Raw genomic sequence first — 25,378 nt, 5'->3', positions numbered from 1 at the left:
ATGAGGAGTCAGCAGAACCTCTCAATGAGGAATCACGAGAATCTCTCACTGAGGAGTCATCGGTGAGAACGAAAACTATCAATATACAGACAGGTGTTGTTTAACTATCAATATACAGACAGGTGTTGTGTAACTATCAATATACAGACAGGTGTTGTGTAACTATCAATATACAGACAGGTGTTGTGTAACTATCAATATACAGACAGGTGTTGTGTAACTATAAATATACAGACAGGTGTTGTGTAACTATCAATATACAGACAGGTGTTGTGTAACTATAAATATACAGACAGGTGTTGTGTAACTATCAATTTACAGACAGGTGTTGTGTAACTATCAACACAGACAGATGTTGTGTAACTATCAATATACAGACAGGTGTTGTGTGACTACCAACATACAGACAGGTGTTGTGTAACTATCAATATACAGACAGGTGTTGTGTAACTATCAATATACAGACAGGTGTTGTGTGACTACCAATATACAGACAGGTGTTGCGCAACTATCAATATACAGACAGGTGTTGTGTAACTATCAATATACAGACAGGTGTTGTGTAACTATCAATATACAGACAGGTATTGTGTAACTATCAACATACAGACAGGTGTTGTGTAACTATCAATATACAGACAGGTGTTGTGTAACTATCAATATACAGACACGTGTTGTGTAACTATCAATATACAGACAGGTGTTGTGTAACTATCAATATACAGACAGGTGTTGCGCAACTATCAACATACAGACAGGTATTGTGTAACTATCAACACACAGACAGGTGTTGTTAAACTATCAACATACAGGTAGGTGTTGTGTAACTATCAACATACAGGCAGGTGTTGTGTAACTATCATCATACAGACAGGTGTTGTGTAACTATCATACAGACAGGTGTTGTGTAACTATCAACATACAGACAGGTGTTGTGTAACTCTCAACATACAGACAGGTGTTGTGTAACTATCAACATACAGACAGGTGTTGTGTAACTATCAACATACAGACAGGTGTTGTGTATATCTCAACATATAGGCAGGTGTTGTGTAACTATCAACATACAGACAGGTGTTGTGTAACTATCAACATACAGACAGGTGTTGTGTAACTATCAACATACAGACAGGTGTTGTGTATATCTCAACATATAGGCAGGTGTTGTGTAACTATCAACATACAGACAGGTGTTGTGTAACTATCAACATACAGACAGGTGTTGTGTAACTATCAACATACAGACAGGTGTTGTGTAACTATCAACATACAGACAGGTGTTGTGTAACTCTCAATATATAGACAGGTGTTGTGTAACTATCAACATACAGACAGGTGTTGTGTAACTATCAACATACAGACAGGTATTGTGTAACTATCAACATACAGACAGGTGTTGTGTAACTATCAACATACAGACAGGTGTTGTGTAACTATCAACATACAGACAGGTATTGTGTAACTATCAACATACAGACAGGTGTTGTGTAACTATCAACATACAGACAGGTATTGTGTAACTATCAACATACAGACAGGTATTGTGTAACTATCAACGTACAGACAGGTGTTGTGTAACTATCAACATACAGACAGGTGTTGTGTAACTCTCAATATATAGACAGGTGTTGTGTAACTATCAACATACAGACAGGTGTTGTGTAACTATCAACATATAGACAGGTGTTGTGTAACTATCAACATACAGACAGGTGTTGTGTAACTATCAACATACAGACAGGTATTGTGTAACTATCAACGTACAGACAGGTGTTGTGTAACTATCAATATACAGACAGGTGTTGTGTAACTATCAACATACAGACAGGTGTTGTATAAAGGCCTTATGACTCCACTCACTTATTACTTTCTGTGGCACATGGGATGTATAAGAAGCAACAGGTGGGTGATTATCTTGGTCCACTGCATGGGTTCTCCCTGGTTCACACCTACCAGTAAGTGGCAGCAGTAAGTGGCACTGCCACTGGCTTACCCGTGTTGGACTCAAGAGTTCTGAGTGTCACTGTGATGGAGCACAACAACTCAGACTCAATGCTCTGAGTGCTGTTTGGAGGCGGCGGCAGCGAGTGTAATATTTAGAAGTGTGTCTGAAGAGAGCTCCAGTTTCAGCGTGTGTATGAAGCTTGGTTGAGCCTTACCGCAGGAGGACACAAGGGTTAATATCACTGGAGAGGACACCAGTCCTCAGCTCATTGTGGCCGGACGCTCCCCACAGCTCCGGGTCAACAGCTCAAGTGTCAGACAGTAAGTTAATGTCACCGTGAGATGGCCCGTAGCCCTGCAACCTGAGCGGCATGTTTCCAGCAGTATACTCAGGCATCATCAGACTTCCATCATCCCAGCGGCTGCATGTGTCCAGCAGTATACTCAGGCCTCACCAGACTTTCATCATCTCAGCAGCTGCATGTATACAGTATTATACTCAGTTCTCACCAGGTTTCCATCATCCCAGGAGCTGCAAGTGTCCAGCGCATTACTCAGGCCTCGTGAGGCTACTTGAAGAAAGGTTTCACAAATACTAAATAAAGAGCCATGAATGACTCTTCGTCAAGATCCTTGAAGGCTACGCTCAGAGTTGCCAGACGAGCATATGCTGCATGGGTTATTCAGTTGATGTGTGGGTCTGGTAATATGCCCGGCACTATGCTCACTCTGAGAAACTTCTCTTCGAGTGTGGTCTGGAGACTTTTCCTTGAGAATCCACCTTGTGTCCGGTTCCTCGCTCTTTCCTCAGTCTTGATAACCTTGCATTTATCAAGATGTGACCAATTTTGCAGCTTGTCTAAGTCCATTTGTAGCTTTTCCTTGTCCTCATTGGCTATTCTCAATGTTAGTTTTAAGTCATCATTCAGGGATACATTTGACGCAATTCCATATGGTATGTTATTCGCCCTCGTCCAGCACACAGATGAGGCTGAGAAAAACTTGCACTCACGTAAGAATTTACGCAATCACGCACGCTATGCTTGAGTCCTCCAGGAAGGGATAGTGTTTACTTGATCTACCTCAGGTTTTGCTAACATTACGCGTCATATGTAATAAGCGACGGCACTATTAAGTGCATCCTTCGCCACTAAATGACCTTCTGTCTTCACGAAATGCTGAGAGAGGATAATCACAGTGGAAGCAGTGATAGTGGTAGTTGTGCCAGTGGTGGGAGTAGTAGTAGTGGTACCAGTGTAGGAGAAACTAAAGACAATAGTACACCATTCCTCCCCCTCCTCATCTGCCCCTTCCACCTCCCCTCTCCCCTGAGAACGCGCCTACATTTGCTCTTCCTGCCTTTATTGCTAATAAATTCCTTTATTAATTCGTACTCCTCCCCTGATGCACTTTTACTTTATTGGAAGACTCTCAGGGGACCAGCACAGAGGGGAACCCTCCTTTCCTTTTATTTACTTTTATTTCCTTACATTTAACTTGAAATTATCCAGTCAGTCGATATTTGAATAGGCTTGCCAGAACCTAGTAATAGGCCCTACGTAGGCTTACTAGCACTTAGTAGGTTTGGAGTCTTAGCTCATAGGCATGCTAGCACCTAGTAGTGGGCTTAGTAGCCCTAGGTAATAGGCTTGCTAGTACCAAGTAACAGGCTTGCCAGCACCAAGTAAACGGTTTACTAGCACCAAGTAAACGGCTTACTAGCACGACGTAAACGGCTTGATAGCATCAAGTAAACGGCTTGCTAGCACAAACTAATAAGCTTCTTTGCACCAATTAATGGGCTTGTTAGCAACCGAACACAGAGCACACTGAGGCAGCCCTAAGGAACACAGAACACACTGAGGGAACCTTAGGAATCATAGAACACACTGGAGGAGCCTGGAGAGCACTGGAAATCACTGAACACACTGGGGAAGCCCTGAGGATCACAGAACACATTGGGGAGCCCTGAGAACAGCAGAACACATTGGGAAGCCCTGAGGAGGAGCAGAATATTCTGGGAGAACCCTGGGAGACACAGAACAAACTGAAGGGGCCATGATGGGGCACAAAACACACTACAGAGGTCCGAAGGGACATGAACACACTGTGGGAACTCTGGAGGACGCAGAACGCATTAGAGTAGCCATGAGTGGTCATGGAGGTACAAAACACACTAGAGAGGCCCTGAGGGAAACAGAACACATTGTGGGAGTCCTAGGGGACACAGAACACACTAAAGGGGTACAGAGGGACAGAGAACACTCTGGAGGGGTTCTGATGGAGGCAGAACACACTGGAAGGGTCCTCAGAGACAAAGAACCCACTGGAGGGGTCCTGAGGGACGCAGAACACATTGAAAGGGACCTGAGACACAGAATGCACTGGGGGAGGTCTGGAGGTCACTGTCATCCAAGTGAACGAGCAGACACATGACATATCTACTCATCAATTACATCAATGAGTTACCCACCACCCCATCACTTGGCTGAGTGCAATAATTAAGTGAGCATTGAGAGCATTGGATTCCCATTTGGCTGTGTAGTACAAGCCTCCACGGATGAGTGCTCTGTGTCACAAGTTGGGTTCACGTTTCTCTGGTTTTCGCCGCGTGCGAGACTGCTGTAAGGGTAAATCACTCTACCATAACAACCAGTAGTCAGGCTGTTGGGGATGACTGTTTCTTGGTATCGGTTCGAGGTGATATGAAATGTTCTCTCTGGGTAAATGACGAAATCTTGAAGTGTGAGAAAGTGGTGTGTGTGTGGGGAAGGTAGGTGTGTAGGGAGGGTATGTAGTGTGTGTAGGGAAGTTGTGTAAGGAGGGTGTGTAGGGTGTGTATAGAGGCAGAAGTAACGTGGGTATTGAAGAGACGTCATGAGCAAGGGTGGCGGACAATACCAATTGAGTCTTGCACCTGTCACAGCATCACCAGGACACAGACATACTCTCACCACTGTCACAGCATCACCAGGACACAGACGTTCTCTCAACACTGTCACAGCATCATCAGGACACAGCACCATCACAGCGTCACCAGAACAGACGTTCTCTCAACACTGTTACAGCATCACCAGGACACAGACATACTCTCAACACTGTCACAGCATCACCAGGACACAGACATACTCTCAACACTGTCACAGCATCACCAGGACACAGACATACTCTCAGCACTGTCACACAGCATCACCAGGAGAGACATACTCTCACCACTGTCACACAGCATCACCAGGACACAGACACCTTCCTCATCTACAGCCACTTTCATTTTTTCTAGCATACTCGCACTTAATTTTCTCCTGATTAATAATGGTCAACAATCAATGTTGTCATCTATTCTACCGCAGGTTTACATTCTGCCCAGATTCATGGACTTAATATTACCTAAACTGCTCATCAAACCTTGTGATATTTACCGTTATTTATTTTTTCTTGGTTGGTTATCGGGGTTTGAAGCCTACCGACTGCACCACAGTCATCAAAGTTCCACTGAACTCCTTTTTTCCACCAGACAAAAATAGAGAAATACACCTCTGTATGTACGTATAACCTGCGTATTATTATTATTATTATTATTATTATTATTATTATTATACTTACTTAAGCATTATACTGACTAAATAGTTTGAATTACTTAAATAAAAATTTCATTAAAATTCTTCGACACGTGAGTTAATTTTTAAATAAAAGTGTTTTAAATATTTTTTTTTTTAATCAAGAGTGTTTTAAATGAAGATGTTTTGTTTAACCGAGATTTTTATTAAACCAAGATAGTGATTAAACCAAGTTTTTATTATCCAATATTTAAATTACTTTATTAAATATTTAAATTAAACCTGATTTTTTAACCGTAATCCCCTCCCCCAGTTAACCCTTAATCCCCTCCCCAGTTAACCTTAATCTCCTCCCCCAGTTAATCTTAATCTCCTCCCCCAGTTAACCTTAATCCCCTTCCCCAGTTAACCTTAATCTCCTCCCCAGTTAACCTTAATCCCCTCCCCCAGTTAACCTTAATCTCCTCCCCAGTTAACCTTAATCCCCTCCCCCAGTTAACCTTAATCCCCTCACCTAGTTAACCTTAATCCCCTCCCCTAGTTAACCTTAATCTCCTCCCCCAGTTAACCTTAATCCCCTTCCCCAGTTAACCTTAATCTCCTCCCCAGTTAACCTTAATCCCCTCCCCCAGTTAATCTTAATCTCCTTCCCAGTTAACCTTAATCCCCTTCCTCAGTTAACCTTAATCTCCTCCCCAGTTAACCTTAATCCCCTCCCCCAGTTAATCTTAATCTCCTCCCCAGTTAACCTTAATCCCCTCCCCAGTTAACCTTAATCCCCTCCCCCAGTTAACCTTAATCCCCTCCCCTAGTTAACCTTAATCCCCTCCCCTAGTTAACCTTAATCTCCTCCCCCAGTTAACCTTAATCTCCTCCCCAGTTAACCTTAATCCCCTCCCCAGTTAACCTTAATTCCCTCCCCTGTTAACCTTAATCCCCTCCCCTGTTAACCTTAGTCCCCTCCCCTGTTAACCTTAATCCCCTCCCCCAGTTAACCTTAATCCCCTCCCCAGTTAACCTTAATCCCCTCCCCCAGTTAACCTTAATCCCCTCTCCCAGTTAACCTTAATCCCCTCCCCCAGCACTCCCCCAGAAGGCCTGTAAATAATCGCACAATAGGTGATGATTAGGCGCGTCAGTTGAAGATAATCTCGTTGAGTGATTAAAATGACGTTCTTGATCATCACCGCCATGTTGATGATTCACGAGACCAGTGCTCTGGTCCACTGGTCCAGGCAGACCAGTGCTCTGGTCCACTGGTCCAGGCAGACCAGTGCTCTGGTCCACTGGTCCACTGGTCCAGGCAGACCAGTGCTCTGGTCCACTGGTCCAGGCAGACCAGTGCTCTGGTCCAGGCAGACCAGTCCTCTGGTCCACTGATCCACGCAGACCAGTGCTCTGGTCCACTGGTCCAGGCAGACCAGTGCTCTGGTCCACTGGTCCAGGCAGACCAGCTCTGCTCAGTGCTCTAGTCCACTGGTCCGGGCAGACCAGTGCTCTGGTCCACTGGTCCAGGCAGACCAGTGCTCTGGTCCACTGGTCCAGGCAGACCAGTGCTCTGGTCCACTGGTCCAGGCAGACCAGTGCTCTGGTCCACTGGTCCAGGCAGACCAGTGCTCTGGTCCACTGGTCCAGGCAGACCAGTGCTCTGGTCCACTGGTCCACGCAGACCAGTGCTCTGGTCCACTGGTCCACGCAGACCAGTGCTCTGGTCCACTGGTCCACACAGACAAGGGCTCTGATCCACGCAGACCAGTGCTTTGGTCCACTGGTCCACACAGACCAGTGTTCTGTCCATTGGTCCAAGCAGACCAGTGATCTCTGAGAGTGACCTACATTCTATATCGCTGACACTCTAGCTAACACTCTTGCTAACACTCTTGCTAACACTCTTGCTAACACTCTTGCTAACACTCTTGCTAACACTCTTGCTAACACTCTTGCTAACACTCTTGCTAACACTCTTGCTAACACTCTTGCTAACACTCTTGCTAACACTCTTGCTAACACTCTTGCTAACACTCTCGCTAACACTCTCGCTAACACTCTCGCTAACACTCTCGCTAACACTCTCGCTAACACTCTTGCTAACACTCTTGCTAACACTCTTGCTAACACTCTTGCTAACACTCTTGCTAACACTCTCGTTAACACTCTTGCTAACACTCTCGCTCTATAGAAATGACACTTCAGTGTGAACACTTGCTATGAATCGCGATAAAGCAGGTATTTCACACCTGTTCACCATCCAGTTCACACTTGTTCACTGTTCATTTCACACTGTTCACCGTCATCTTTACACCAGTTCACACCTGTTCCCCGTCCAATTCACACTTGTTCACTGTTCAGTTCACACCTGTTCACCATCATATTTATACCTGTTCTTCATCCAGTTCACACCTGTTCACAGTCATCTTTACACCTGTTCATCATCCGGTTCACACCTGTTCATCATCCGGTTCACACCTGTTCATCATCCGGTTCACACCTGTTCATCATCCGGTTCACACCTGTTCATCCGGTTCACACCTGCTCATCATCCAGTTCACACCTGTTCATCATCCAGTTCACACCTGTTCATCATCCAGTTCACACCTGTTCATCATCCAGTTCTCACACACAAGTTCACCGTTCAGTTCACTCTCGCTTTCCGCCGTTCATGTTCAGTTCAACCAGTGGAAAGCACTAAACCCATAAAGACTACGCATGCAACAGGATTCGACCCCAGGAAGGAGAGAACACCTTCAATTCCTCGGATCAAGAACTTGAAGCGTCCGGGGACAGCAGCAACACGCTGCTGATGTATCAAATTTTGCTACACCCACTAAAAAAAAAGGCTGGTGTTCAAGGCGGATTCTTATATTTACACGAAGAGCTAAACCCGTGTGGGCCGCTTCAGAGAAAGGAGTAGCGGAGGTTCTATCCTCCGTCCGCTAATGGCTAGACGGACGCGTTACTCCGGTAGCCAGTCACGGCGGAAGACACAGTTGGCGACTCTCGTTATTTCTGCCTCATTTATTCGGACTTTGTAAAAGAAGCATCGGGAAGCGGAGGGCGGAGGGCTGATTATCAATTTAATCATCATTTTTGCTGGTAGATGGCGTTCATCGCGCTCTCTCCACCATATGGGCTTAATGGAGCTCTCTCTCTCTCTCTCTCTCTCTCTCTCTCTCTCTCTCTCTCTCTCTCTCTCTCTCTCTCTCTCTCTCTCTCTCTCTCTCTCTCTCTCTCTCTCAGATCACCAGCAGTGCTTCTATCGTGTACAGAAGCTACGCTGACAGCACTGCTCAGACTTGTGCTTGTACTTGTCGTCTCTATGCCTGTTGGAGCATTTTTGTCTCTGGTGATGAAATGCGAAGTGTAGAAATGTGTCGCCGTTAGATTGAATGAGGTATGACTAGTTGCTCGTCTCTTCCAGTGATCTGGATGGACGATGTTTCACCCGGTCATCTGGATGAACGATGTTTCTTCCAGTGATCTGGATGAACGATGTTTCACCCGGTGATCTGGATGAACAACGACCTAAGACAAGTAGTGAGAAAGACGACATGTTTGCGGTGAAACAGTGAAACCTTCGACGACTTTCGTAAGATTTCCTGCCTCTGAAGTCCGGTCCCGGGCATGACTATTTATTATAATGATGTTTCGCCCGATCCAGGAGTTTATCATTTACTGGATAAAATCCAGTCGTGGAAAAACGTCTGAATTAATAAAGGTTTCACACAAAGGTAGCATTTTTTACCCCCACGGCCGGTGATCTCTCTGTTGGTTTGAGGAATCATGGCCACCGCGGCCGCTCTCACACATAAGTGAAGCAACATCACATTACTTATATTAAAACCGTTTGGGGAGATGACTGCCTTGGCAGGACGAGGATATAACCAGAGCCTTTGCCAGATGACAGCCAGAAGCGGCCGGTTGGCTGACGGCTGGTTGTTTATGAAGGCGTATTGGTGTTCAATCGCTTGTAAACATTGGTCCTTCTGTTGCCGGCGGGACACATGAGCGAGGAGAAAGGGCGGAGGGGACGCCGGCGCTGTTCGCAGACCGATAATACGCTCACAAGGGCACTCATCCCGCCCTACTTGACTTTTATGATTATCTTGTTAACCCAGAGATTTCCTCCTGCCGCGGAGGGTGGAGAGAGACTCAGGGAAACGTAGACTGCAAACTCAAGTCAATATAAATCAGTATAACACAAGAGATGAATAGCCAGTAAATAATAATAATTATTATTATTTCTAGGAATACATTATACGATTGATACCGACATACCTTGTTATGCAGAGCATTTCGGTCAAATTAGATTTTGTCCCCAGGATGCGACCCACGCCAGTCGGCTAACACCAAGGTACCTACTTACTGCTAGGTGAACAGGGACAGTAGGTGTCTTTAGGAAACGCCCTGTTTCCACCCGAACCAGAGATAGAACCATGGACCTCAATGTGTGAGCTTAGTGCGCTACTAGCCGAGATACAGGACACTTTAATGATACACACAGAGGCCACCTACATATGCTGACCTCTCACCACTCCCATGAAAATTTTCACTTCGTCTTTATGAAAAAAATAAATAAACTCCACGTAAGATCGTCTCCATATTTCACAAATCCTGCCCCACCACCCGGATTTCCTCAGCCTCAACTCAAGAGGTTCTCCGGGAAAGAGCAAATGAAGGCAATCCCAACTGGAGGGGATTAATCCAGCCCCTCAAATAAGGAAAAGCTAATTTAGTCTGGGGCGCAGCTTGATCTTCATCTGTCAACGTCGCAAGTTTTCCCGCCAAGAAGATCAAGATGGCGGATACCATATTTGTTGCTTGGCTGATTCTCCACGTCGGGTAAGTCTTTAAAATCTTAGCTTATTTCTCGGGAAAGTAAATTTTCTATAGACCAAGTCGAATAAAAGCGCTTAATTTGCCATGGTAAAGTGCGATTAAAAGGAATACTGGAGGGAAAATATACACAAAAAAGACTTAAAGTTTGCTATGCTTTCACGCTCAGCCTTGTGTTGAAAAGTATTTCCGGTACTACCAGCCTCAAGAATTCTTATTTCTTCCCCTTTTTTTCTCCTCTGCAGGCGCTGGGGAAAACTCTGTTCTGTTGAATCTTTATTATAATCACAGTAAATTTCCCGATATTTTAAGAAAGATATGTAAAACAGATATTAATGCGATTTGAACTTGCATTTGTAACCGTGTTCTTCAAGATAGATTTTTTTTTGTATTATTCATACACTCAAACTCAATAAATCTCAGGCGATTTAAACTCATTTTTAATACTCTTCGTTGAAGACAGTATCTTTAAAATAAAATCAAGTATTAAATCACATTATACACCTCCAACAGAAGGACATGAAATCCTCATCAAACGGCTGATCATCGATTTTAGGAACATAAATACCTCGTAAATACGGGTCGCATCGTGGCAGAGGCGGAGTAACGGGGATTTCCTTGCCTTTTCCTCTATTCCCTTGTTGCTCTTGTTGTTTTTGTTGTATTTGTCTGGCTTAAAGTATACTCCTGGAGCTTTTTTTTTTTAGCCCCTTTCTCAATGGGTCCATCGTGTTATGTGGTGTTAACCATGGCTGCAGGAGAGCTACTGAAACAGTGTTGCAGTCCTCTCACGGAGTAAACACGTGAGGGGAATATAAGCAAGACAAACAAGTGACGGAGAGAGAGTGTTAGTTGTGTGCTGGTGGTGGTGCGCACGCTCCCTCCCTCCTCCTTCCTCTCCACCTCTTCATCTTTCTCGTCTCCTCCCTTTTCTTCTTTTTTTACCCCCTCCTTCCACCTTACGTATTCCTTATCTACTTCGTGCTTCTTTTCTTCCTCGTCTTTCCTCTTAATCCTTTCCCGCCACCTCCTCCTTTTCCTTCTCGCCCTGCTTTCCCCTCTTCCTCTTCCCCTCCTTCTCTTCTTCTTCCTTCTGGTGGTGCAGGGCGCTGCCTGCCATCCAGCAGCTTTAGGAGGCATCTCGGCCAATGAGGACCTAAGCAGGGGTCATCAACTTCTCACATGGTGGAAGCTCTTTTGGATGTGAATGGTCTTGAGCTCTGCACCACCACGCCAGTTTTTACACGCCCACGAAAACTGAATGAGGTCATTAGCGACGCCAACAACGCTCTAATGAGGTTGGCTCTTGTGAGTGATGGCTGGTACGTAAGGCACAACAAGCCGTTGAAACACCGCTGTAATTTGGTCTTATTTCCCATTCGTCTTTCCCACCGAAATCTAGCCAGATCTCTTGCTCAAAATTCGACGGACAATGAGCATCCAAATAACTTTTTTTTTAAATATATTTGCTCGAGGCAGATTTATGCGTGGAATAAATGGCTGGCAAGTTAGGCAGGGCGCGCCCTAGAAGAGTCGGAGAGTCGCCTGCGCCAATCTGCAATGCAAATGAGCAAAGAGGAAGAGGATAACGAGAGGGTCGCCCCCGTATTAAACATAAACCCCGCATTACTGTGTTGCAATCCATAGTTAAACTCATCAGCAAACACCAAAGTCTGTTGGGCGTCCCCAAAGCACAATGGCGAGAGTGCTTTTTTAATCCTAAGACCGAGCCCGTAATGCCGTATAAAAAACACGGTGCTCCTGCAAAATCATCCCGGAGCGACTGCGAGATAATGGGTTCACAGAGGCCCCTGTATGATCCATTAAAAATTTTTGCTTCGTTGGTGGATGTGTAGAATATATAAAAAAAAGTTGAGATCCTGGAGAAAAAAAATCTTGAAATTCTTTGCCTTTGGCTCTGGATTACGGGAGGGAAGCCACTTTATGGCTGCCGTAATGCGGACTCAGTATAAACTCCTAACGACCTAGCGGCTCCCTTCGACCCACTAACATTGTTCTATGGTAGTTGGCAGGAACTATGTTTTGGGGAGCCGTTTTATGAGACAATGAAACTCAAATAGTTCGTTTGTCTCTGCTACTTTAACTACTACTGAAGAGACCGAACAGACTTCCAAAGTTTTACCGACAATTTCGTTTGTTTCGAAGATGGACCGGCGAAGACCTCGGTACTATGTTTGTTTTGATGTTACTGCGTATGCGCGGAAGTTAAGTTTTAGGAGACAAGGTAGCAGCATACCTTGACTGTCACTGAGTACATGTGTCGTCGCAGTCATCAGCTTTAACACTGGATAATGTAACAAGTGCCCACCAAGATAAGCAGACTCGTCTAGCTCTCGTCCCGAGGGCTAAGTTTATTGAACGGTGCCATTTATGTTATGTGTAAACAGTCAGAAAACAGTACATATCAGGCCAACAGCTACTGTCTTCATGGCATTATGCTCACTCACGGGACGAGTGACGCTGCCCAGCCAGCAGTATTAATCTGCGAGTCTGTTTTATTGATAATATTTTTTCAGTTTCTTCTGCTAAATATTGAATTAACATTCACCAGTTTACATAAACATAATTTAAAATTTACGTATGGTAGATGAATGGTTCAGAGAACCGACACATGTTGTTGAATTAGACACATGTGCAACTCTTGGGTATCTTTATTGAGGAAACGTTTCGCCACACAGTGGCTTCATCAGTCCATACAGAGGAGAAACTTGAAGAACAGGAGGAGAATGAGGTAATCAGTCCCTCAGCCTTGAGTCGATGTGGTCAGTCCATCAATCTTCAAGATTGATGGACTGACCACATCTACTCAAGGCTGAGGGACTGATTACCTCATTCTCCTCCTGTTCAAGTTTCTCCTCTGTATGGACTGATGAAGCCACTGTGTGGCGAAACGTTTCCTCAATAAAGATACCCAAGAGTTGCACATGTGTCTAATTCAACAAAATTTACGTATACCACCCGTGCTTCTGTCATATGTTTTTTAAGTACCTAAATGATAATATTAGTTAATATCAATAGTTTAAAATAACAAAAACTGCATATAATGAAAACATGTAAATAAGTTTAATAACAGCGCAGGGAGAATAATCCAGTTGCCTCAGAAAAATAGCTGATGTCACAACTAGGAACAGCTACGGGACCACGTCTACAGCACCTACCTTCAACTATCATGTACAGCTCTACGTGCAAACAAACGCAAGTGCATGGAAGTCTACATGTGTACATAAAAACAGTGCATGGAAGTATACATGTATACATGGAAATTGCATGGAGGTGTACATGTATACATGGAAAGAATGCATGGAAGTCTGTATGTACATGGAATAGTGCACGGATATGTAAATGTCCGCAAGGAAACAGTGCATGGAAGTGTACAAATGTACAAGAAAATGCACATATGTAGATGATAAGAGTGCATGTAATAATACTATTGGTGTGTGCAAACAATACTGCCAGACGTTCTACACACAAACACGAACACAGTGCAAAATAAGACGCTGCCTCCTTGAGGTAGCATTAAGGGAAGTGCAGGCTGGTCAGGTAAACAAAGCAGGTCTGATGATCAGTGTGCAAGGCAGGTCACGACAGGCAGGCAGGCAGGCTTGGCAGACCATGAGTAGGTCTCCAATCTACTGCCGACGTTACCTGTTGATGGAGGATACGGAGGGAACGTTCTCCTGGGTACAAACGCTCTCCGCAAGCAGCCTGTCACGGATCTCCCAGGCGAACATGGTGGGATTCTCCCGTTTATACCTGGCAATGGCATCCACCACCACGGGAGTCGCTACTTTGGGTTTGGAACCTCCAATGACACCAGCTTTGTAGCTCCCGGTCTCGTAATATCTAGAAGAGAACGACGGTTTGAGGTTAGTTATTGCTGCTCTCCACCCACCTGTTAATGCTGGAGACTGACGGAACACCCTCCTGGTCACACACACCGTCTGAGAGAAGCCGCTCACGAATCTCCCAAGCAAACATAGTAGGGTTCTGCTTCTTGTAGTTAGCGATGGCTTCTACCACTGTAGGTGTGGCCACTTTGGGCTTAGACCCGCCGATCACACCTGGTCTGATGGAACCGGTTTCATAGTACCTGCAAGAATGAATGTGGTGTGTGTGTGGTGCACGTTAACGCCATCAACTTGGGGTTAGTCGCCATCTGCGTGCCCGCCTCCACAACAGCCCTCTGGTTACGAGTGTTAAGTGGTTAGTGTAGACGAGACAGGCAGTTAGTAGGTACATAAAGCTGATTAATTAGAAGCTAAAGATCTTCCATGTATACTGTTGCACTCACATACATGCTTTATTGATATATACACAAATACACGTATTCATACACAAGCACACGGATTTTCAGACAGTACTTGTTGACTTATTTTGTTGAGCAATGATATTTTTTACCAAATACGCCGAAATTATGTTTCTGTTTGCTATAACTTGGCAAAAATTAGTCGGTACATTACGAAATTCTAATATTTCGATAATGTATGTACTTCCAAAATGTTAACTTTTAATAGGCTAAAATAATTTTGGTGCCGTTTTAAAACGTTGTGTCATGTTAACTCACTGAAAAATATCTATTAATTCGTAAGACAAGATGTCGAAAAATATTTTTTTAAATAAATTCGGCTTGTACTGTTCACCTCTTCATATCAGGTACAACACACACACACACACACACACACACAAATACATACACATATATATATATATATATATATATATATATATATATATATATATATATATATATACATATATATATATATATATATATATATATATATATATATATATATATATATATATATATATATATATATATATATATATATAGATGTTGTGCCGTTTAGGTAAAACTGGTCAATTAGCAAGAACTCGTTTAAAATTAAGTAATTTCTAAAATTTTGTCTTAGACGTTCAAAAATATTTTTTTCATTTATGTTTTTGTAAAAATTAATAATTTTGTACCAAAAGAACCTCAGAAAAGTTACCTAGCCACATTATAATAAGCGCAATTTAATTTAGCCTAATTCAGCTAAATATATTTTAGATAAGTTTACAATAATTTAATAATAAACAAACACAATGAAATACATTTTTCTCGTTAGATTCCGAATAATTTTTGCGAAATTACTGCATAAACAAATTTTCTCTCGCAATTTTACCTATTCGGCACGACAATATATATACATAATCACAAAAATACCGTAAATGACAGACATAATCCTGGTCTCACAGGGCTATGAGAGGCAGCGCTCCATGATTCGGTGTATGTTCTGTGCTGAGAGAGTACATGAGAAAGTCAGCTAGCAAAAGGCATTACAGTCCACATCTTAAATAATCTGACAGAACCTTGGAACTCCCCTTTCATTTTCCCGTGTGACTATGTTAATATACACAGAATCACATCATGCAAATACAATTAAAAGTGCATTACCTTAAACACATAATAAACATCAGGAGCAGAAATAGCATAAACACTGTATGAAAATAGCAGGCATATAAAACATACATAAAAATAATGAGTGAAAAAAAATGTCATTGTAAATTCGTTTCTTCTTCTGGTTTTTCATTTTTGCAACAAAATAAGACAGAGTAATGTTATTTCACTGCAACACAGTTCAGGTGAACACTGATATTGCTCGTCAACTGTGCACTCAAAATTTGTTTATATAATAAATATTAAGCCAAGAACTTGTTGCTTGAATATATCACACGTGACTGCACTCTCGACCCGGCTGTTGTTGTACATGACACGTGACTGCACTCTCGACCCGGCTGTTGTTGTACATGACACGTGACTGCACTCTCGACCCAGCTGTTGTTGTACATGACACGTGACTGCACTCTCGACCCGGCTGTTGTTGTACATGACACGTGACTGCACTCTCGACGCGGCTGTTGTTGTACATGACACGTGACTGCACTCTCGACCCGGCTGTTGTTGTACATGACACGTGACTGCACTCTCGACCCAGCTGTTGTTGTACATGACACGTGACTGCACTCTCGACCCGGCTGTTGTTGTACATGACACGTGACTGCACTCTCGACCCGGCTGGTGTTGTACATGACACGTGACTGCACTCTCGACCCGGCTGTTGTTGTACATGACACGTGACTGCACTCTCGACCCGGCTGTTGTTGTACATGACACGTGACTGCACTCTCGACCCGGCTGTTGTTGTACATGACACGTGACTGCACTCTCGACCCGGCTGGTGTTGTACATGACACGTGACTGCACTCTCGACCCGGCTGGTGTTGTACATGACACGTGACTGCACTCTCGACCCGGCTGGTGTTGTACATGACACGTGACTGCACTCTCGACCCGGCTGGTGTTGTACATGACACGTGACTGCACTCTCGACCCGGCTGTTGTTGTACATGACACGTGACTGCACTCTCGACCCGGCTGGTGTTGTACATGACACGTGACTGCACTCTCGACCCGGCTGTTGTTGTACATGACACGTGACTGCACTCTCGACCCGGCTGGTATTGTACATGACACGTGACTGCACTTTCGACCCAGTTGGTGTTGTACATGACGCGTGACTGCACTCTCGACCCAGTTGGTGTTGTACATGACACGTGACTGCACTCTCGACACGGCTGGTATTGTACATGACACGTGACTGCACTCTCGACCCGGCTGTTGTTGTACATGACACGTGACTGCACTCTCGACCCGGCTGTTGTTGTACATGACACGTGACTGCACTCTCGACCCGGCTGGTGTTGTACATGACACGTGACTGCACTCTCGACCCGGCTGTTGTTGTACATGACACGTGACTGCACTCTTGACCCGGCTGTTGTTGTACATGACACGTGACTGCACTCTCGACCCGGCTGTTGTTGTACATGACACGTGACTGCACTCTCGACCCGGCTGTTGTTGTACATGACACGAGACTGCACTCTCGACCCGGCTGGTGTTGTACATGACACGTGACTGCACTCTCGACCCGGCTGTTGTTGTACATGAGACGTGACTGCACTCTCGACCCGGCTGTTGTTGTAAATGACACGTGACTGCACTCTCGACCCGGCTGTTGTTGTACATGACACGTGACTGCACTCTCGACCCGGCTGGTGTTGTACATGAGACGTGACTGCACTCTCGACCCGGCTGTTGTTGTACATGACACGTGACTGCACTCTCGACCCGGCTGGTGTTGTACATGACACGTGACTGCACTCTCGACCCGGCTGTTGTTGTACATGACACGTGACTGCACTCTCGACCCGGCTGGTGTTGTACATGACACGTGACTGCACTCTCGACCCAGCTGTTGTTGTACATGACACGTGACTGCACTCTCGACCCGGCTGTTGTTGTACATGACACGTGACTGCACTCTCGACCCGGCTGGTGTTGTACATGACACGTGACTGCACTCTCGACCCGGCTGTTGTTGTACATGACACGTGACTGCACTCTCGACCCGGCTGTTGTTGTACATGACACGTGACTGCACTCTCGACCCGGCTGGTGTTGTACATGACACGTGACTGCACTCTCGACCCGGCTGTTGTTGTACATGACACGTGACTGCACTCTTGACCCGGCTGTTGTTGTACATGACACGTGACTGCACTCTCGACCCGGCTGTTGTTGTACATGACACGTGACTGCACTCTCGACCCGGCTGTTGTTGTACATGACACGAGACTGCACTCTCGACCCGGCTGGTGTTGTACATGACACGTGACTGCACTCTCGACCCGGCTGTTGTTGTACATGATACGTGACTGCACTCTCGACCCGGCTGTTGTTGTACATGACACGTGACTGCACTCTCGACCCGGCTGTTGTTGTACATGACACGTGACTGCACTCTCGACCCGGCTGGTGTTGTACATGAGACGTGACTGCACTCTCGACCCGGCTGTTGTTGTACATGACACGTGACTGCACTCTCGACCCGGCTGTTGTTGTACATGACACGTGACTGCACTCTCGACCCGGCTGGTGTTGTACATGACACGTGACTGCACTCTCGACCCGGCTGTTGTTGTACATGACACGTGACTGCACTCTCGACCCGGCTGTTGTTGTACATGACACGTGACTGCACTCTCGACCCGGCTGTTGTTGTACATGACACGTGACTGCACTCTCGACCCGGCTGGTGTTGTACATGACACGTGACTGCACTCTCGATCCGGCTGGTGTTGTACATGACACGTGACTGCACTCTCGACCCGGCTGTTGTTGTACATGACACGTGACTGCACTCTCGACCCGGCTGTTGTACATGACACGTGACTGCACTCTCGACCCGGCTGTTGTTGTACATGACACGTGACTGCACTCTCGACCCGGCTGGTGTTGTACATGACACGTGACTGCACTCTCGACCCGGCTGTTGTTGTACATGACACGTGACTGCACTCTCGACCCGGCTGTTGTTGTACATGACACGTGACTGCACTCTCGACCCGGCTGTTGTTGTACATGACACGTGACTGCACTCTCGACCCGGCTGGTGTTGTACATGACACGTGACTGCACTCTCGACCCGGCTGTTGTTGTACATGACACGTGACTGCACTCTCGATCCGGCTGTTGTTGTACATGACACGTGACTGCACTCTCGACCCGGCTGGTGTTGAACATGACACGTGACTGCACTCTCGACCCGGCTGTTGTTGTACATGACACGTGACTGCACTCTCGACCCGGCTGTTGTTGTACATGACACGTGACTGCACTCTCGAACCGGCTGTTGTTGTACATGACACGTGACTGCACTCTCGACCCGGCTGTTGTTGTACATGACACGTGACTGCACTCTCGACCCGGCTGTTGTTGTACATGACACGTGACTGCACTCTCGACCCGGTTGTTGTTGTACATGACACGTGACTGCAATCTCGACCCGGCTGTTGTTGTACATGACACGTGACTGCACTCTCGACCCGGCTGTTGTTGTACATGACACGTGACTGCACTCTCGACCCAGTTGGTATTGTACATGACGCGTGACTGCACTCTCGACACGGCTGGTATTGTACATGACACGTGTCTGCACTCTCGACACGGCTGGTGTTGTACATGACACGTGACTGCACTCTCGACACGGCTGGTATTGTACATGACACGTGACTGCACTCTCGACCCAGCTGTTGTGCATGACACATAACAGCGCTCCTATCCTAGCTACTGTACATGACACGTGACTGCACTCTCAACCCGGCTGGTGTTGTACATGACACGTGACTGCACTCTCGACCCGGCTGGTGTTGTACATGACACGTGACTGCACTCTCGACCCGGCTGGTGTTGTACATGACACGTGACTGCACTCTCGACCCGGCTGGTGTTGTACAGGACACGTGACTGCACTCTCGACCCGGCTGGTGTTGTACATGACACGTGAGTGCACTCTCGACCCGGCTGGTGTTGTACATGACACGTGACTGCACTCTCGACCCGGCTGGTGTTGTACAGGACACGTGACTGCACTCTCGACCCGGCTGGTGTTGTACATGACACGTGAGTGCACTCTCGACCCGGCTGGTGTTGTACATGACACGTGACTGCACTCTCGACACGGCTGGTGTTGTACATGACACGTGACTGCACTCTCGACCCAGCTGTTGTGCATGACACATAACAGCGCTCCTATCCTAGCTACTGTACATGACACACACCTGCGCTCCTGTCCCAGCTGGTTTTGTACATGACATAACTGCGCTCCTGTCCCAGCTGGTTTTGTACATGATACATAACTGCGCTCCTGTCCCAGCCACTGTTGTACATGACACATACCTACACTCCCGCCCCAGCTGGCGTAATACATGACACATATCTACACTCCTGCACGTGCTGGTATAATACATGACACATAACTACACTCCCCCACCTGTTGGTATGATACATGACACATCTACACTCCCGCCCCAGCTGGTATTATACATGACACATCTACCCTCCCGCCCCAGCTGGTTTAATTCATGACACATCTACACTCTCACCCCAGCTGGTATAGTACATGACACATCTACACTCCCGCCCCAGCTGGTATTATACATGACACATCTACCCTCCCGCCCCAGCTGGTTTAATACATGACACATCTACACTCCCGCCCCAGCTGGTATAATACATGACACATCTACACTCCCGCCCCAGCTGGTATAATATATGACACATCTACACTCCCGCCCCAGCTGGTATTATACATGACACATCTACCCTCCCGCCCCAGCTGGTTTAATTCATGACACATCTACACTCTCACCCCAGCTGGTATAGTACATGACACATCTACACTCCCGCCCCAGCTGGTATTATACATGACACATCTACCCTCCCGTCCCAGCTGGTTTAATTCATGACACATCTACACTCCCGCCCCAGCTGGTATAATACATGACACATCTACACTCCCACCCCAGCTGGTATTATACATGACACATCTACCCTCCCGCCCCAGCTGGTTTAATACATGACACATCTACACTCCCGCCCCAGCTGGTATAGTACATGACACATCTACACTCTCGCCCCAGCTGGTATCATACATGACACATGTACACTCCCGCAACAGCTGGTATAATACATGACACATCTACACTCCCGCACCAGCTGGTATAGTACATGACACATCTACACTCTCGCCCCAGCTGGTATTATACATGACACATCTACACTCTCACCCCAGCTGGTATAGTACATGACACATCTACACTCTCGCCCCAGCTGGTATCATACATGACACATGTACACTCCCGCCACAGCTGGTATAATACATGACACATCTACACTCTCGCCCCAGCTGGTGTAATATATGACACATAACTACACTCCCACACCAGCTGGACACTTGGGAGTTTCACGTTGTTTCATCCTGAGGTTCATGAAGATCTCGTTTCGCTCAGTTAGAGCAAAAAGTTGTCCCAGAACAAACTTGTTCTGCTACATTTCTCTATCTAGCAGCACATTTTTAACAAATAGGCGTCATTTGCAGAAGAAAACTATATGTATGAATAGATGTTTTGCTCTAATTAGAGCTTTATTAAGGGCGAAACGTGGTGTGTCAGTAAAGGTTTTATCTTTACAAGTCGGATTTATGACATTTTTATGAGCCAGTGTTGCCATAATGATAATAATAATAATAATAATAATAATAATAATAATAATAATAATAATAATAATAATAGTAATTCATTATTTAGCATTTTATAGAGCTGAACCACTCTGTCTTTCTTTGTCTCTCCCTGTCTCTGTCTGGCTGTCTCTCCCTCCCTCTCTCTCTCTCTCTCTCTCTCTCTCTCTCTCTCTCTCTCTCTCTCTCTCAAGTCTAAAGTTTCTTTCTCCCCTTTCACCTTCTTTCTTACCCCTTTGCTCGCCTATTACTACTGTTCTTGGTGTCTGTGCACCCCTCTACCTCAGCTATCTCAGGCAGATGAACACTTCCCTTCTTTCACCATCACTATCATCACCACCATCACTATCATCACCACCATCACTATCTTCAACGCCTCTATCTTCATCACCATTACTATCTTCACCATCATCACCACATCGTAACTCCCAGTTTCACCATCACTGTCTTCACGATCACCACCACCACGTCTTAACCACCAGTTTCACCACCATCACTATCATCTCCATACCTACAACAATCACTAACCTTGTCACTATCACCAGTACTAGGAGTATCAGGAAACGCGGAAGAAACAGCATCACCAGGAACAGCATTAACAGCAGTGCCGTATTGTCTAATTCTTGGCCACAAATACGGCCTAGGACCACCATCAGTAGCACCACCACCAAAACCAGTAGCACAATCACCAACACTACCAGTAGCACCACCACTACCACCACCACCAGTAGCGTCGTAGCTCCCTAATTCTTGGCCACACCCGCGGCACAACCTCCCCCACGCCTCCACCGCCGCGTCTTAGGTCCTTCGCTGCGGCGCCTGATTGGATTATGCAGATGAGCAGCAACACATGGTTTGAGTCATTTCCCGCTACACTCAGGGGGTTTTCAGAGCAGCACCGCCGCTGAGCAGCAGCAGCAGCAGTGAGGGAAGAGGCAGGGCAGAAGAAGATCAGTAGAGGGAGCCTAAGTACAGGAGAAAGATGAACACTGAAGAAGAAGAGAAGGAGGAATTAGAGGGCAAGCCGAGAACGCAGGAAAGATGAAAACTGAGGAGGAAGCAGAGGGAAACAAGAAGTCTTTAGGGAGGAAGAAAACAGTAAAGAAAAAAGAAACGAAGAACAACGATGAATGAACAGCAAATGGAACAGGCAAACAAGTAGAAGAGGAGCAGCAACCGAAGAACACAGGAGAAAAGAGACAAGAGAAAAATGCCGAGAATTTGATTCAAGCAAACACACAACAAGGGTGACAACCCACACCACTTAACCCACACAACAAGGGTGACAACCCACACCACTTAACCCACACAACAAGGGTGACAACCCACACCACTTAACCCACACAACAAGGGTGACAACCGAGAGGAACAGTGGAACCATAATGAGGAACAGTGGAACCATAATGAGGAACAGTGGAACAATAATGAGGAACAGTGGAACCATAATGAGGAACAGTGGAACCATAATGAGGAACAGTGGAACCATAATGAGGAACAGTGGAACCATAATGAGGAACAGTGGAACCATAATGAGGAACAGTGGTAGCATCAAGAGGAGCAGTCGCAGCACCAGGAGGAAGAGTAGTGGCATCAAGAGGAAGAGTGGTAGAATCAAGAGGAACACTGATAGCATTAAGGTGAACAGTGGTAGCAACAAGAGGAACAGTGGTAACATCGAGAAGAACAGTTCTAACATCAAGTGGAACAGTGGTAGCAACAAGAGGAACAGTGGTAACATCAAGAGTAACAGTGGTAACATCAAGAAGAAGAGTGGTAGCATTAAGAGGAACAGTGGTAATATCAGGAGGAACAGTGGTACCAATAAGAGGAACAGTGGTAGTAACAAGAGGAACAGTGGTAGTAACAAGAGGAACAGTGGTAGTAACAAGAGGAACAGTGGTAGTAACAAGAGGAACAGTGGTAGTAACAAGAGGAACAGTGGTAACATCAAGAGGAACAGTGATAACATCAAGAGGAACAGTGATAACATCAAGAGGAGCAGTGGTAGCAACAAGAGGAACAGTGGTAACATCAAGAGGAGCAGTGGTAGCAACAAGAGGAGCAGTGGTAGCAACAAGAGGAACAGTGGTAACATCAAGAGGAGCAGTGGTAGCAACAAGAGGAGCAGTGGTAGCAACAAGAAGAGCAGTGGTAGTAACAAGAGGAACAGTGGTAGTAACAAGAGGAACAGTGGTAGTAACAAGAGGAACAGTGGTAACATCAAGAGGAGCAGTGGTAGCAACAAGAGGAGCACTGGTAGTAACAAGAGGAACAGTGGTAGTAACAAGAGGAACAGTGGTAGTAACAAGAGGAACAGTGGTAGTAACAAGAGGAACAGTGGTAGTAACAAGAGGAACAGTGGTAACATCAAGAGGAGCAGTGGCAGCAACAAGAGGAGCAGTGGTAGCAACAAGAGGAGCAGTGGTAACATCAAGAGGAGCAGTGGTAGCAACAAGAGGAGCAGTGGTAACATCAAGAGGAGCAGTGGTAGCAACAAGAGGAGCAGTGGAAGCAACAAGAGGAGCAGTGGTAACATCAAGAGGAACAGTGGTAACAACAAGAGGAACAGTGGTAGCAACAAGAGGAACAGTGGTAGCAACAAGAGGAACAGTGGCATCAAGAGAAACAGTGGTAGTAACAAGAGGAACAGTGGTATCAAGAGGAACAACGGTAACATCAAGAGGAACAGTGGTACAACAATAGGAACATTGGTAACATCAAGAGGAACAGTGGTACAAACAAGAGAAACAGTGGTAACATCAAGAGGAGCAGTGGTAATATAAGGAACAGTTATAACATCAAGAGGAAATAGTGGTAGCAACAAGAGGAAAACTGAAATATTGAGGGGAATGACAATAGACCAATGATGATGGGAGTTACAACAGCAAAGATGAGGGGAGTCACAACAGTAAATACGAGGGGAGTCATAACAGTAAAGATGAAGGGAGTCACAACAGTAAATACGAGGGGAGTCACAACAGTAAAGATGAAGGGAGTCACAACAGTAAAGATGAGGGGAGGCACAACAGTAAATACGAGGGGAGTCACAACAGTAAATACGAGGGGAGTCACAACAGTAAATACGAGGGGAGTCATAACAGTAAAGATGAGGGGAGTCACAACAGTAAATACGAGGGGAGTCACAACAGTAAATACGAGGGGAGTCACAACAGTAAATACGAGGGGAGTCACAACAGTAAATACGAGGGGAGTCATAACAGTAAAGATGAGGGGAGTCACAACAGTAAATACGAGGGGAGTCACAACAGTAAAGATGAGGGGAGTCACAACAGTAAATACGAGGGGAGTCACAACAGTAAATACGAGGGGAGTCACAACAGTAAATACGAGGGGAGTCACAACAGTAAATACGAGGGGAGTCATAACAGTAAAGATGAGGGGAGTCACAACAGTAAATACGAGGGGAGTCACAACAGTAAAGATGAGGGGAGTCACAACAGTAAATACGAGGGGAGTCACAACAGTAAAGATGAGGAGAGTCAAAACAGTAAAGATGAGGAGAGTCAAAACAGTAAAGATGAGGAGAGTCAAAACAGTAAAGATGAGGAGAGTCAAAACAGTAAAGATGAGGAGAGTCAAAACAGTAAAGATGAGGAGAGTCAAAACAGTAAAGATGAGGAGAGTCAAAACAGTAAAGATGAGGAGAGTCAAAACAGTAAAGATGAGGAGAGTCAAAACAGTAAAGATGAGGAGAGTCAAAACAGTAAAGATGAGGGGAGTCACAACAGTAAAGATGAAGGGAGTCACAACAGTAAAGATGAGGGGAGTCACAACAGTAAAGATGAGGGGAGTCACAACAGTAAAGATGAGGGGAGTCACAACAGTAAAGATGAGGGGAGTCACAACAGTAAAGATGAGGGGAGTCACAACAGTAAAGAT

General features: G+C 45.6%; 1 protein-coding gene across 14 annotated transcripts in view; it reads right to left on the bottom strand.

Annotated features, from left to right (window-relative positions):
• LOC128684792 (paired box protein Pax-5-like) overlaps positions 1–25,378 on the bottom strand; it is a 463,405-nt gene that overhangs the window by 87,354 nt on the left and 350,673 nt on the right. For 12 of the 14 annotated variants that reach the window (XM_070101285.1, XM_070101288.1, XM_070101238.1 and 9 more), the window contains one exon: positions 14,001–14,198. The exons of 1 other annotated variant lie outside the window; for it this stretch is intronic. In XM_070101285.1, the coding sequence (XP_069957386.1) occupies positions 14,001–14,198 (198 nt within the window). Of the gene's footprint in view, positions 1–14,000; positions 14,199–14,247; positions 14,446–25,378 lie in introns of all 14 variants that reach the window. One more of the 14 variants, XM_070101246.1, reaches the window with a different exon arrangement.

The sequence above is a fragment of the Cherax quadricarinatus genome, chromosome 5, assembly GCF_038502225.1.
Source record: "Cherax quadricarinatus isolate ZL_2023a chromosome 5, ASM3850222v1, whole genome shotgun sequence".
Taxonomy (NCBI): domain Eukaryota; kingdom Metazoa; phylum Arthropoda; class Malacostraca; order Decapoda; family Parastacidae; genus Cherax; species Cherax quadricarinatus.
This window is presented reverse-complemented; position numbering and strand designations above follow the sequence as displayed.